This window comes from Fukomys damarensis, unplaced genomic scaffold (assembly GCF_012274545.1).
Source record: "Fukomys damarensis isolate Sample0158 unplaced genomic scaffold, DMR_v1.0_HiC HiC_scaffold_5, whole genome shotgun sequence".
Taxonomy (NCBI): Eukaryota; Metazoa; Chordata; class Mammalia; order Rodentia; family Bathyergidae; genus Fukomys; species Fukomys damarensis.
This window is the reverse complement of record NW_022900917.1, coordinates 61597400-61613258: the sequence shown is the minus strand read 5'-3', so window position 1 is coordinate 61613258 and position 15859 is coordinate 61597400. Positions and strand designations below refer to the sequence as shown.

At 38.2% G+C, this 15859-nt stretch overlaps 1 protein-coding gene across 1 annotated transcript in view; it reads left to right on the top strand.

Annotated features, from left to right (window-relative positions):
• The window catches only part of Spidr (scaffold protein involved in DNA repair), a 331648-nt gene that overhangs the window by 254341 nt on the left and 61448 nt on the right, over positions 1-15859 (top strand). The window contains exon 8 of the mRNA XM_033760739.1: positions 15399-15539. Coding sequence (XP_033616630.1) covers positions 15399-15539 — 141 coding nt within the window. The remainder of the gene's footprint in view (positions 1-15398; positions 15540-15859) is intronic.

Below are 15859 nucleotides of genomic sequence, written 5' to 3'. Positions count from 1 at the left end.
CCTCTATTCCGCCCACCCCCCCACCTCCCGCCACACGGACACACACATACCTGCTGTTTCTCTGGCTCCCTTGCTTGTGGATGTTGAACCAGTGAATGAAAGAAAGGGAAGTCTCATAGGTGGTGGTGGGGCACTGAAATTTTCAGAGAGAAATTAAATTGTACTCCTTAAATCTCTCTCTCTCTACAAACCCAATTTTGCTTTCCTTGTAATTTTTTCTGGGGCCTTTACAGATGATCATGTTTTTTAATTTTTGAAATACTCCCTAGTGCACAAGATGTAACATTAAGCTGATAAGAGCAGGGAAGAAAAATTCCTGAAAGACAAACATTAACTCCATAATGGACTTTTACACTTCCAACATGATATGGCTGTGGTGGAACAACAAACCTCTTATCTGTATAATTTTATGTTGCTGAGAATGCTCCGTGGCATGTGATTGCATTTGGCATAAATTTCTGTGAATCCTTCCAACATGGTCCAGGCCTCACCCTCATAGCCCAGAAATGCAGACTCAAAGTCTTATGAATGGCTTCTGACTGCTGAAACACAGGAGATACATGGGACACTGCTCTACTGAATCTACCTTCTGACTGCTTTCTGTCTTCCTATCTAGGAGAGATGGTTGTGGCTGACTGAGGGCAGAGGCGAGCTGTAGACAATGAGCATTTCAATAGTTATATCTTGCTTTATCCAGAATGGAGCTTTACCTTACAAAGCAAAACTGTAGTAGCTGATCTGTGCGGTTTGTGTATATGGCCCAGCACAACCTGGCTTCCCATGTGAGGAAGTCCTAGCTGGCCACAGCAGTGTGTCTTCAGCTGTTCTCAGGTCCCTCCCTCTGAGCCCTTCCCTTTATAAAGATGCACACACACATGAAAGCCTCTAACAACAGGACTCCTTTTGATGTGAGAAGAAAACTAAGATTTTGGAAAAAAAAAGAAAAGAAAATTAAGATTTTGAGCACAGAAGAGGTGCAGGACTGGAGCATGAAGCAAATGAAGTTAGGTTACACAGTTGCTAGCCCACATACATCAGCATCAGAGCTCAAAACAGAGCCTTTTCCCCAGGCCATGCTGGCTTCCCATGCCGAGAGTCATGAAAACACGCAGCTTATTTGGATGAGGCTCTTTCTTTTACACATGGGAGTAGCGTTGATCTTAATATTAAGTCAGTGAAACTCGCTTGTCAAAGTGTCAGTACAAGAACTTTTGTCTCATGGAGTGAATAACGTTCCAGGGCTCTTATTCTGTCCATTAACATTCTGTTTCTTCCCCATACGACATTTTTCTCTTTACTGATCTAAACATTTGTCTGTTAATTTTTCCTGAAAATAGCAGCGTTCCTCTCACCTTAGTTGCAGAGTACCCAAGAGTGCTCAGTTCTATGTGGGACATAGAAAGTCACCTATAGCCTTAGTTCACCTGTCACTAGCTGCAGGAAGTTTGATGTGACTGAATGTCTGTGTTTTTCTTGCCCACTGGCATACCAATAAAAGAAATCTGAGCCCAGATTGCTTTGTGTGCTGGTCAGTGATGCCAGCACGGCCAGTACCCTAGCCCTTCTATGTGTAAATTGTCATCCTGTTTTGAGTCACATCCTCCACTGAGCAGTTTGAACTTCCAGCTTCATGTTAATCAGCTCAGCCCTTGCCTACACCCTTACTGACTGAAGTCACTCAGTTCCACAGCTTGTCTGTTCTCTGAAGTGAGACCCACATCTGGCTGCTTGTCCCTGAGGTTCCTCCACAGCTACTCACCTCCTTAGAAACCCTAGCCATTGTATATTCACCCTGTCCCCATCTGTTGCTCCACTTTTCTGTCTCTACCTTGGAATGTTCCTTTCATGCATTCTCACATGCTGTCAGAGGCCATGGAGGCATACAGGGGCACTGGTGTGAGGACTGGGGACCAGGTGTGGAGGGAACTGCACAGAGTGAGCTGAAAAGCCCAGGTCTTACCTGAAGAACAGCCACCATAGGCTCTAAAATCTGTAGGCATTGGTGGACTCACTACCACCAGAGCTGTAAGTTCCTCAGGACAATAGGAAATTTGAATTTTATGTGAACTCTTCCAATTTTTAATTAAGATCACTAATTTTTAAAAATATTTCACGCTGTATAAACCGTGAAAATGTATCAGCCAGTAGACTTGGCCTGTGAACCCCACTTTGAGTTTCTTATTCAAACCATCCTCCACCCAGTCCTAAAAGTTTCATTTTTGAAGCAGAAATTTTATCAGGATATTGTTCTATTTGACACCCTTGAATGGAAGCCCAGAATTTTCTCATTGAGGAAAGGGGAAGGTGAGCTGGCACGTGAAGCCACTGTTCACCACTGTAGATCCTGAACAGGTCAGCCTCCTTACACAGGCTCCTCATGGTCACCATGCCTCACTTGGCCTTACTAGGTGCTAGTTGTATCCAGCCGGAAGATGGTGCCTTTCTGTCCCTCTTTTCATGTAGTTTTTTCCCTCTCCATCCCCACCTACTCCCTTTCTTTCAGTGCATATCCCATTTCATAGGAACTGGAAATGGAAACAGTGGCCTCTTCTGCTAATATGACACTTTGCTTTAGAGTGAGCACTGTGGAGGGCTAGCACTTCTCTTAATGAGCTTACTTCTTCCGTGTGGAACCCCTAACCAATGGATGATCTGAGGTGGGACAACTGGGTCAGTATTCTTGGTCTGCCAACCTCACTGGGTGATAAAGAGAGGCTGGTGGCCAGTGTGAATGTCCCCTAAACTGGAGTCTGGACAGAGGGACCAATCTTGAATGTACCCTCTAGTGTAAAGTCTTAGAGTAGCTTCTATAAGATGAATTTATTGGTTGTAGGTATGGCTCCGTGGTCATAGATTTGCCCTTCTTACTGTTAGATTTTCTTTATTCCATTGATGAAATGTTTTTCTGTTTGTTGTATGACCTTAGGACAATTTCCAGAGATTTTAAATGGTTTTCTTTTATAATTTTATCCAGTTAAATATTTCTTTACTAGGGAAAAAAAATCTTCAGTGTCTTCACTATGCTACCCTGGAAGTTGATCTTCTGTTTCTTTGTTTTGCTTCTGTTGGAAATAAAGATCCTTTGGACACTAAGTATGTGTCAGTGAAAAATCAGAATGACTCTTTATCCCTCATTTATGAATTTTGAGAGTGGCCAGAAATTATCCATTCTGAATTTGTAGATTAGGTGTGAATTATTTTTTCCCCTAAGAGATATTTTTATTTGCTTGAACACAATAAATAAAGCAAGTACAAAACTATAAAGCCAGGTAATGACAGTGAAAAATATGTAGTAAGGCATAGAGAGTCCCAGAGCCATGAAGAGTCACAAGATTCTTAATAACTAAAGCACTTAGGAGTTTGTCATTGGGTTCCAAAACAGCCTTGGCCTTCTGGTAAATCTGTGATCCATCCATTTATCTACCAAACACAACTGGGTTGCCTCTGAGCTAGGCCCTCTATGAGGTGCTAGGTGGTGAGCTAAGTAGTCCCTTCTGCACTTCCCTGGTGAGAAAAACCTGACACACAGCTTAGCGAGTGCTGGGAGGGACTATTCTGGGGTGATGAGGTGAGCTATTCTAACCAGCGTGGTCAAGAAAGGCTTCTTAAGGAAAGTGATCTTTAAGCTGAACCTGAAGAAGCAGCAGCCCGCAGTAAAAATAGTGGAAAGAACACAATATATGTGAAACCCTAGTATGGGAAAGTGCTTTTCCATGTTTGAGAAACTGAAAGAAGCCCAGAAACACACTCAAACTATTCCATTCAAACTATAACAAAATATCATATACTAAGTGGCTCATAAACAACATGAATCTCTCTCACATGTACTTCTAGAAGTCCCACCTCCTAATGACATCAATTTGGGAGTAACAATTTCAACCTAAGAATTTTGGGAGGACACAAAACTTAAGACTACAACAATAGGAGAAAGCAGATATAAGGGGGAAAGATAATATTTGGAAATTCTCATGTATTGTTCTTAACTTAAAATCAAAGTTATATTTATAGGGGCTAGGGATTTAGCTCAGTAGTTCCACCATCTGCCTTGCCTTGCAAGCACAGGGACCCAAGTTCAATACCCAGTACCCCCCCAAAAAAGCTCAAAGTTATATTTATAAAAGCCCAGAGCTTTTGCCTCAGGGAGGCAGGCTGTAAGAAAAGTAATATAGCACTGCCTAAAGGGGCTGACTTTACTTAGAACAGAATGGGAGAATTCTGTGCCCAAGGTTACCATTGAAAATCATGGAGATTCAGTCAGAGAACAATTCAGAGTGTAGTTCCATAATACCTTAGCAGCCAGCAAATAGCAAAGCAGTAAGCTTACAGAGAGAATCACAGAAAAAGGTTAGGCAGGAAGAGCCCTCCTGGGATCCTAGTCAAGCCTAGGAGTCGTGAAGGCTGTGCATAAGTGCTCCCGTGTACCCATGCAGGAGCAGTCAGAGCAGCCCATAGGGAGGAGTTAAATCAGTCAGCAAAGGGTGAAGGCCTTACTGACTCAACAGCTCTGACCACCGCATGAACAATAACCTTTTCTGACCAGAAACACCCGCTAGGAAGACAAGATTTAAAATAAAACTACAGAAATCCACCATAAACCTCACCCTCACCCTCACCCTCACTGGAATGACTAGAGAGGGCAAATCCAATCCCTAGAGGAGAGTTAAGGGCTAAAACCTAAACTCCTTGAGCCATGATAGCACCTCCAAGCCATACAACCTATGATAGAGTCAAAATCAAACTGGCAGAGGGGACTTAAGCATGAACTTTCGCCAATAAATGGCTTATGTTGATGTGGAGATGACATAAAAATGGACGCCCCCCACCAAATCTGAGCAGAAATATCAGAGACTGCACCCCACAGGGGAAATAAACTTCATAGAGTTAGTTCAGACAAACCACTATACAACCACATAAACAACAGCATCATCAACCCCCCCAGAGTTGCTATAATCCATTATCAGAAATGTCCAATTGTCACCAAAGTTACAAGGCATAAAAATAAATAATAATGTGTGACCCATACGTGGAGGATAGGAGTGCTGAGATACACAATAGAAACTGCTTTTAGGACAAGGCATGGTAGCTTAGGCCTATTGTCTCAGCTACACAGGAGACTGAGGTAGGAAGATCATGAGTTTGGAGTCAGCCTGGGCAACTTAGCAAGACCTTGTTCAAAAACAAAAATTTTGAAAGGAGAAATGGAAGAAGAATGAGCAGAGGAAAAAGGAAGGAAGGGAAGAGAAAGAAAAGGGAAACTACTTTTGGAAAGGGCCAGTTATTGGACTGAATAGATTTCTAATCACCCATTTAAAAAGTATCAAAGAACTAAAATAAACCCTGTCTGAAAAATTAAAGAACAAGTATGTGTGATAACAATGTCTAGTAAAATTTGTGTTAATAAAAAATTCAAAGTATCCTACTTTTAAACAAAAGATATAAACTATAAGCTAGGAGTGATAACACATGAGGCTTAGGCAGGAGGACTACAAATTCAAGCTCAGGCTGGGCAATTTAGCAACTTGATGAGACCCTGTTTCAAAAACTTAAAAAGTACTGGGAATGTAGTTCAATGCAAAGACCCTGGGTTTAATCCCCAGTACTGGAAAAAAGAAAGAAAGATAACTGTAAAAAGAACCAAATGGAAATTCTAGAGTTGAAAAGAGTTATACTAAAAAAATCAAAATGAAAAATAGAGGGGCTCAGTAGTACATTTGAGATGGCAGAAGTGAGAATTCGTGAACTTGAGGCTGGTAGTGAAGATTATGTAACCTGAAGGAGAGAGGGAGAGAGAGAGAGAGAGAGAGAGAGAGAGGAAAAAGAATGAAGACAGCAAAGGACAACTTTCAAGATACATAGGACACCAGGGAGAGCATCGACATACACGTGATGAGAGCCCCAGAGGAAAGGAGGGTGGTGCAGAAAAGTTTTTGACAAAATACTGATTAAATTGTTCTCAAATTTTATGAAAAACTTTGATCTGCTGATCCAAGAACGTTAGGGAAGTACTAGAAAGATAAAATCAAGCATATCCACCACATCTAGACATGTCCTAGTCAAAATGTTGAAAACCAATGACTCCCAATAAACTACTGAGTTCTCATCAGAAACAGTGGGAAGTGGGAGGTAGTGGGGCAACATAGTCGGAATTTGTACATAACTTTTTTTTTGCCCTTGATTCCTAAGGTTAAATCAGATTTGAACATTTTTTCACTTTAGCTAATTTACTTCATTTTTGTAGAAACCAAAGGCCATAACTTCATCTTAATTTTGAAGAATTGTAACTTTTTACTTGTTTGGACCAGTCCTAGTTATAAGGCAGAGAATCCTAATGTTTTCTTTCAAATGTTTATCTTTATTGGTACATGTCTATAGTACATAATAATTACATTCATCATGGGGGTTATGTTATGTGTACACAATACATTTTAAGTTTTTTACATCCCTTCTCTCACATTTCTTGGTCCCCTTCTCCTTTGCAAAAAATCTTTTTCCTATTATCTATTCTTTATTTTGCTTTTTAATTACTTATGCTTCAGGGTTCTCATATAAGAGAAACTATGCAATATTTAAGCTTGTATGTCTGATTTATTTCACTTAACATTATTGTCTCAAATTGTATCCATTTTCCTACAAATGACTCAAATTTCTTCTTTATAGCAGAGTAGTACTCTATTGTGTATAAATGCCACATTTTCTTTATCCAGTCTTCTGTTGATGGATATATGGGCTGCTTCCAAGATATAACTATTAGGAATTATGCTGCTATAACCATGAATATGCACATGTTACTGTAATATGTGTCCTTCACTCCTTTAGGAAGATATCTAGAATGTGGATAGCTAGGTTGAATGAACAGAACTTCTGATTTAGTATTTTGAGAATTGTCCATACTGAAAGAATCCAAAGTTTTTGTAAAATTTTCCTTTTTCTCCAGTCACAGAACGATGAGGAATGATTTTATTCTGTATATATATTTTATTAAATATTAATATATATACTAAATATTAAATCACCAACTAAATATTTCTTACATTAAAGATTATAAATATTTCTTCATGGTGTATAGGTTTATGATTTTCACATGACCATTCAGGATTTCCTGGTGTTCTTGAATATAAAATATTATATTTCTCAAGAAGTTTAAACATAGCAATAGTTGCATATGATTTTGATATATTTTTCTCCACAGATCTGCTAAAATACATTTTAGGAAAAATATTGCTAGCATTATGGTGATAGTGATTTTCAAGGAGCTCCTGTTAACATTTTATGTGTATTAATGTTTGATACAACAATTTGAAAATAGTTTAAATGGAATTTTATTTTTTTCTCTCTTTGAATTTATTGGTACATTTTAGGTATACAGTGCAGTTACATTCATCATTGGGATCCTGTACCTTTACATAACATCTTGGTTATCATTTTTTGCCCTTGTCACTGCCCTCCCTTCACCACCCCCTCCCTTCCCTATTTACAAATATTTTATTTCCACTCTTTCATTTTCTCATATTTTTTTCCCTTATTTCCTTTGCCCTACCTTACCCACTTTGGGATTTTATTTAAATAACTTCTTCAATTGTGCTGTGATTTTCCTAATATTGTCAATCACCTGTTATTCACTGCTCTTGAAAAACTTGAATAACCAATTAAGTATTGGAGCTCTACAAATTCTTATGCTTTTAGACAATGCTGTCCAATAGGATGGCCATTATCTACATTGGTTATTTACATTTAAACAAATTAAAATAAAATAAAATAAAAGGCAACCATAGTGGCACACACCTATAATTTCAGTATCTTGGAAAATGAGGCCAGAGAATTGCAAGTTCAAGCCCAGCCTAGAGAACTGAATGACTTAGCAAGACCTTGTCTCAAAATAAAAAGGAAAAAAAAATAGTTGGGGGAGTAGCTTAGTGTGAAGACCCTAGGCTTAATCCCCAGTACTGAATAAACAATGAAACCGTATAGAGAGGAGATCACTTTCACCTGCACTTTACTCTGATGAAGATTTAGATCCAAAAACTAGCCTGGTAACTCCACTTTTCTATTTCATTGCATTTATTTTAAGCTTGTATGATTGCTATAGTTTGAATCCAAAATATACACAAAGGTATGAGTCTTTTTTTTTTCCTAAACTAAAACCTTGATATTCAGGTTTAATTGTAGTGTTGGCACTTTGTGATAAATAAGTGGGTTTGTGCTGAAGTTGGACACTCAGTCTCTAAAAGGTTCACCATCACTGACCTAGGAGGAAGTTTTCTGGATTGGGATTGTGCCCTTGAAGGCAATAGTGGGGCCTCAACCTCTTCTTTCTCTCTTTTACTTCCTGGGTATGAGATAAGCAGCTTTGCTCTACCATGTTCTCCCCACCACAGTATGCTGCCTTACCATGGGCCCAAAAGCAACAGGGCCAACTAGTCATGGATTAAAACTTCCAAAACTTTGAACCAAAATGAACCTTTCCTCTTTCTGTTGATTATCTGCAGTATTTTATCACACTGCTGAAACACTAACAATGATCTTGTGTAAGATAAGAAGCCTTTCTGGTGTTTAGTTTTCTATGTGTGAAATAAGGGTAATAAACCCTAGTTTGTAAAGGCTTTTTGGTGGGTAACACAGTACAGATAGAACAGGCTCTGGCGTTAACCATCTGCTGTCAAGACCACGAATCTCTGACCCATCCATACCAAAGCAATAATAAAGCTTCTAATTTGTGGGATAATTTTGTATACAGAAATATATGGCTAATGCAGTAACTGACCAGTGAAATAAACCCATAAATGCAATAAAGATATAATTTGAAAGCCACTTAATTGACTTTACGTATAGATCATGCATAAAACCTCCTATCCAACAGCTAGAGCGTATTCATTCTTCTCACATGAAACTTTCACAAAAACCAATTATGTATTGGGCTTTAGGAGGCAGAGGCAGGAGGATTGAGCGTTCAGAGCCAGTCTGGGTTAATCTGTCTCAAAAATATAATATTAATAATAATTCTTTCATTTTACTTCAATTAAATTGGAATTAATAACACAAACAAATGTATTTTAAGTCCTTACAGAAAAATTTTAAATACTTCCAAATAATTCATGAATCAAAGAAATAAGAATAGAAATTTTAAAATGCAACCGAAAAATAACAAAAATACTATCAAAATGTGTACAATATCATTGATGAGTTAATTTTAAAGAAAATAAAGGCATAAAATTAAAAATACTAGTACCCACAATGAATGTAATCACTATGTACTGCAAATATATACTAATAAAATTTTTAAATTTAATTTTAAAAAAATGAATTTAAAAAAGATTAAAAATCAAAGAAAAATAGAGTAGTTTCAGTTTTGTGCTGAAAAGTAAAATTAAAGTCCAGTATCACTCATTGATATGGATATAAGAATCCAAAATAAAAAAAAACAGCAAGTAGGAGCTTATTGTTACTTCCTTTTTCTGTGTGTTTGTTTTGGTACGGGGGATCAAACTCAGGTCCTTGTGCTTACAAGGCAGGTGGTGGAACCACAGAGCTAAATCCCCCGCCCTACTTCCATTTTTTGTTTGTTTTTTGAGGCAGGGACTTTCAGTGTAGTTCAACTCCTGGTCATCCTTCTATCTCCACCTTACAAGTACCACACCTAGCCTTAGCTTTACTTATGTGAAAAATTAATACTTGTAACAACTATATAATTGTCATTTTCTACATTAAGGAGGGAAAATATATTGTCATTTCAATTAATACAGAAAATTCATTAATAAGATTCAGCAGCCATTTTTGATGAAAACAAATCTTAACAAAGTAGGAGCCCCAAATCAAATGAAGGATATCTACAAAAGCTATTGAAAATATTCTTAACTATAAAACTCTGAAGACATTTTCTTCAAAATGAAGAACAAGGATGCCCAAAGTCACTGGCTTCTCATTTGCATTGTTCTAAAGATCCTAAATAATAGTCAGAAAAAATAAATAAATGAAAAGCAAAAGGATAAAGAAGCAAAATCAACACTTCATAAATCATTTCATAATGATTACATAAAACTACATAAAAAGGATAACAAAAAGCATAATAAGGTTGGGTTACACAAGTTCAGTATATGTCAATTGTAGTTTATACACATGACAACAAACACAACTACCACTGAAAATAGTAAAGAAGCTGAGGATTTAGCTCAGTGGCACCACACCTGGCTTGCAAGCACAAGGTCTTCAGTTCAATCCTCAGACTAAAAAAAAGGGAAACAAAATCATATACAATCTAGACACAGATTTACTACAATATGTATAATAACTGTATATAGAAAATTATGAAGTTTTATTATAAAAATTGAAACAAATTGGGCATGGTGGTACATGCCTGTAATTCCTGCTACTCTCCAGGAGGGTGAGGCAGGCGGATGGCAAATTTGAGCACAATTTAGGGACATTAGCAAGAGCTTGTCTCAAAATAAACAATAAAATAGGGGAGATATAGCTCACTTTGTAGACCCTGAGCTCAGTCCCAGTACAGAAACAAAACAAAACACTGGGGGCTGGTAATTTAGCTCAGTGGTTGTGCCACCTGCCTTGCAAGCACAAAGACCAGAATTTGATCCCCGGTACAGGAAAAAAAAAATAGGTAGGGGCTGGGGATTTAGCTCAGTGGACCCGTACCTGCCTCGCAAGCGCAAGGCCCAGAGTTCAATCTCCGGTACATGCCCCACTAAGGAATAATTTCTCTACTTGCGTCATTCACTTTGCCTAGCCCTATATCAGTGACAACAAACCTCTTAGAGACTGAGTGGCAAACTCAAACTCAAACCACTTATTTATTGCAAAGTGCCAATACTTTAATTAAACTTGAATAGCAAGGTTTTAGTTTAGAAAAACAACTCACATATTGACATCTTTTGTCTTAAAAGAGAAATACAATAACATGCATGCCACAGGTTCACCACCTCTGCCCTATTTCATTCAATCTAATGCTTACTAAAGCTTTCTATGTACTAATTTGAAATTCCCATGTTAAAATGAGTAAACTCCAGCTCATTCAGGTAAGTCAGTTTGGCAAGGGCCACAGTTTTTAACAAAATGCTGTCTCCCTTTAAAGCCATCAGGTTTTACTGAATATGATATAATTTATGGTAAATATCTGGTGGTTCAGGAAAAACAAGTCCATCATGTGGCCCTTTTCTGCTCAGACCTGTCACTCCAGCATTGATTTAGGAGATAGGGTTCCACCAAGCAGAAAGCATTGACAAGTGGATGAAATTTGGTGTGTACTGCTGATAAGCTAACTATCAGGCGCAATGTTGAATGCCCGTTCCAATCCTGTCAGACCAGTAGGGCTAATGACTGTACCTGAGGCCTGAGCCCACATGTCGCTGAGACACGGCTGTGTGAGTGAAGCCATGTGGGAGAGGGGTATGGCCTGGAGTGAACAAAAGAAGGACTAGAGTGATAAATCATCTCTCTAGAGAGGAGCAACAAACAAGAACACCCATACATGGTAGGTTGTTTGAGATAAAGGCAAATGCCATAGCAAACTACAGACAAAGGTACTTGCCAGTTCATCACCTCTCCCTTCCAGCACAACAGAAAAAGAGGAACTTTGGATTCACAGGGATTTTTGTCTTTAAAATATTAACAAATAATAACCCTTAACCTGTAGAATCAGGTATCAGTAGTAGACAAGTAAGCCTTAATGTGATGAGTGAAGCCTGCATAGAGCCTCTTTGCTCTACCTTTTACAGGGAAGTCTGGGACCTCCTCCTGAGGAAATGCAGCCTGGTCCCATCTCTATGTCCTGGTTGCCAAGGGTCTGTCTTGACTTACCTATTTAAACATGTAATAGAGAGAAAAGTGTGGGGAGAGATGGCTAGGGGGTGAGGAGGATGGTCTATAAACAAAGACAGTTTTAGCTGGGCTTGGTGGCTTACACCTGTAATCCCAGAAGTCTGGAGGCTGATGCAGGATTGCAAATTTAAGCTTAGCCAGGGCAATTTAGCCAGTTATCAAGACCCTATCTCAAAATAAAAACTTAAACTGGAGTAATCAACATAAAAATGTTTATTTTCATTCCTGCTCTCACATAGCATGCTGGAACCTAAGTCAGACTTCAGGTCCTAGTGAGAGGGTAGGAAAAATGAATGAAAAATTAGTTCCAGCCAGGCGTGGTGGCTCACGCCTGTAATCCCAGCACTCGGGAGGCTGAGGCAGAAGGATCGCTGTGAGTTCAAGACCAGCCTGAGCTACATAGTGAGTTCCAGGTCAGTCTCAACTACATAGTGAGACCCTGTCTCAAAAATAAAAAAAATTAGTTTTTTTTGCTTTTTTATGCTTTTTTTTCCTCATTATTTTTGTTTTTATTTTTTGCCTATAATTCTCATTCCATTTTTCCTGCAGTGACTTGGAAGTTATATATTCCCGGTTTCTCTTCTTTTAGTAATTTCCCCTGAAATTTTACCATACATACTATACTTATGTTAATAACTTTACATACAGGGTAATATGAAGACTTGGAAATATTTGAAATTGTCATCCCTATTTGACTTTCATGCTACCCATTACCGGTTTTTCATCTCTGTATTCCTTAGTTAATATTATGAACTGTACTGTTATTTTTATCCCACATTTATTATTATTAATTGTTTATATTTTCATCATTAATACTTCTAGTATCTTAGACCCATTTTCCAAGATATTTTTGTGCTTCTTAAGTACATAATTTAAGCATTTATTAATTACCCTAATACTTACTAAATATTTCAGGCTCTGAAGGTAGAAAATGCTTTACCACCATCCTTCAAAGATAGTTTTGCTGATTCTAAAAATAACTTAGGTATGGTAGTACACAACTGTAATCCCAGCACTTGAGGCAGAGGCAGGATTAGGAGTTCAAGGCCAGCCTATATTAGATAGTGAAACCCTGACTCAAAGTCCTGATTTTGTAAAAGTTTGATGTAAAGCAAAATTTCACTCCTTTAAAGTTGTTCTTTTGAAATCTTCTTCTTCTTCTTTTTTGGGTACTGGGAATCAAACTCAGGTCCTTGTGCTTGCAAGGCAGGCAGCAGAACCACTGAGCTAAATCCTCAGCCCTCATTTTGTTCTTCTTGCTAAAAGATGCTAGACCACTTGGGTAAATTTTAAGTTTGTGCGTACATACATGTGCTTCTTGCTTTTAAAATCTCAGCCAGGCATGGTGGTACATGCCTATAATCCTGGAAGGCTGAGGCAGGAGGATTGCAAGTTTGAACCAAGCCCGGGAAATTTAGGGAAACTATGTCTTGAGGGCGAGGGGGAGCAGTGGAGATAGAGCATAGTCCAGAGGCTCTAGGGCCAATCATCAGTACATGAGGGAGGCAAAGAGGGAAGGAGGGAAGAAGAGAGGGGTGGGGATGGGCAGAGAAAGAAACAGACAAAAGCAGAGAAAATTCAGCTCATATAAATCAATTATATATAAATACTTCTCTAGCTAACTAAGACTGACTAAGTTCCGGTGAATTTATAACTGAACTATACATGTCCATTCTTAGGATAACACAGCATGCAGCTGTTTTTCTTCCAGCACACTGGGAGGCTAAAGCAGAAATATAATTAGTTCAGGCCTAGCCTGGTCAATTTAGTGACTTACCAAGACCCTGTCTCAAAATGAAGTTTTTTTTTAAAGGTTTGGGGATGTAGCTTAGTTGTGGGGGATGGGTTCCATACCCAGTACCACACACAAAATAATAAATAAAATCTTGTTGCCTTTGGTGTTCTCTATTTCCATGAAAGCATATGTATTAGAATAGGTTTCCTTTTAGTTGTAGCTTTTTATTTGTTTTTCTTCCTGAGTCTTATATATCAGTTGGGAAAAATTCTCAGGCACTAGATTACAAATGTCCTCTTTTCCTTCCTCCGTTTTTGTTCCTCTGGATCCACAGGAGGCACATGTTAGCCCTTCTCTGTCCTCTGTGTTTCTCCATTCTTCACTCTTGCTTCTCTCTTAGCTCTCAGGCTGCACTCTGAGTAACTGATTCAGACCTAGATCCTAGGTCTCATTAGCACACTCTCAGGTGAATGTAGTCATTTGTGACCCTTAGTCAGTGAATTCATGATTTTAATGAATGCAGGTTTCCTTTTTGAAAGTTCTACTTTATTCTTCTTCAAAACTACCAAGTCATGTTCTATATCTTCTTGTCTCCTATTATTTGTGTGATGTTTAACTTTTTAAAATAGTTATTCTGAATTTTATATCTATTAATTCTAATCTGTTGAGTCCTCAGCAGGTTTATTATTTCTTAAGCTTTTCCCACTTAATGGTTTGTTTTCTTATTTAGTGGCTCTTTTGAGAGCACTGTGGTGCTCTAAATCCATGGCAAACTAGCAATCCAGTTAGAGGTGCCTTCTTTCGTGAAAGATTTCTCTTTGCCTCTCCTGAAAGCCAGGGTGTCCTGTGGACCAGGGAGACTTCATCAGGGAGTCTAGAGTTGTTCCTTTTGCCATGCAGCCCTGGATACTCATGGATTCACAATTAACTTTCCTTTGATCATTGTTCATTTGTCATCTGTTGTTTTCCTTTATAGTTTTATCTTTAAAATAGTTTTATGTCCCACAGTCTATTTTGTAGTGTTATTCTCTGGCTAAATTTTTAAGGCTCTATAAAACTGTTTCTAAGAATATATCATTTTGTAGTAAATAAGACTTGATTTACCCAAAGTACAAACAGAGTATTAGAAATTTGGGCATAAATAGGCTTTCATGGGCCGGGGATTTAGCTCAGTGGCACCATGACTCAAATGCAAAGTCCTGAGTTAAATCCCTGGTACCCAAATAAATAAATAAATAAATAAATAAATAAATAAATAAATAAATAAATAGGTTTTCATAAATACCAACCACTGAACCTAAAAATTGGGGAAAATCTTATCATGTCCTTGGACATCCATCATGTCCAAGTTACTGCCAGCTGGGACACTGGTTTTTACCCTGCTGGATGTGTGTATCTGTAAATAGGTACCTGTCCTTATGAAGCTCATCATAATGTCATGTTGAAGCTTTTTTCAGTATTAAACATCCACAAAACATATAAATGTCTGTTTTCGTTAGGAACAGGATAAAAATGGGAGAGAAGACACTGTACCTGAACAGTGGTAATATATTTGATTTGAGAGGATGTTCCTATTATCTTTATGTGCTTTTCAAACACGTTTGGCTTAATGGTTTTGTTTTCATGCCAAAAAAGTATTCTTTATTTTGTGGCTAGCTATCCAAACACCTGCCTATACAAATCCAAAAAAATGTGTACTTGATTTAACCTTGTTGCCCTGACTCATCCATTTGGAGTGAAGACAACAGTAGATTTCTACTGAAGGAGAAGGAAATTATGATCTCTGTATTGATCCAACTCTCCTCAAGGACCAAATGTGAATGCTTTTTTACAGAGTCTGCCTTCTGGTGCAAGATGCCTATGGAATCTTCGGTGAAGTGTACTTGGAGTGTGCCGTCTTGATGGACAGAGAGTTGGAAGGGCACTCCTGCAGTCTAGCGGGCTTGAAGGTTCTACAGAAGGCCACCAGAGGAAGGTGAGGACACACTGGAAAGGCATCTACTTTGCTACAATGGTTGATTCTTTTATTAGTCTTTTATTTCTTTCTTTTTTTTTTCTTTTTATTGAGGTTATTGGTACAATCTAGGTATACAATACAATTACATTCATCATTGGGATTCTGTACCTTTACATAATTGGTCTTGATTCTCATTTTTCCCCTTGTCCCTGCCCTCCCTTCACCCCCTCCTCCCCTCCCCATTTACAAACACTTTATTTCCATTTTTTCAGTTTCTCATATTTTTTCCTCTCCCTTATTACCTTTCCCCCACCCTTCCCACTTTCCTTACACCTTTA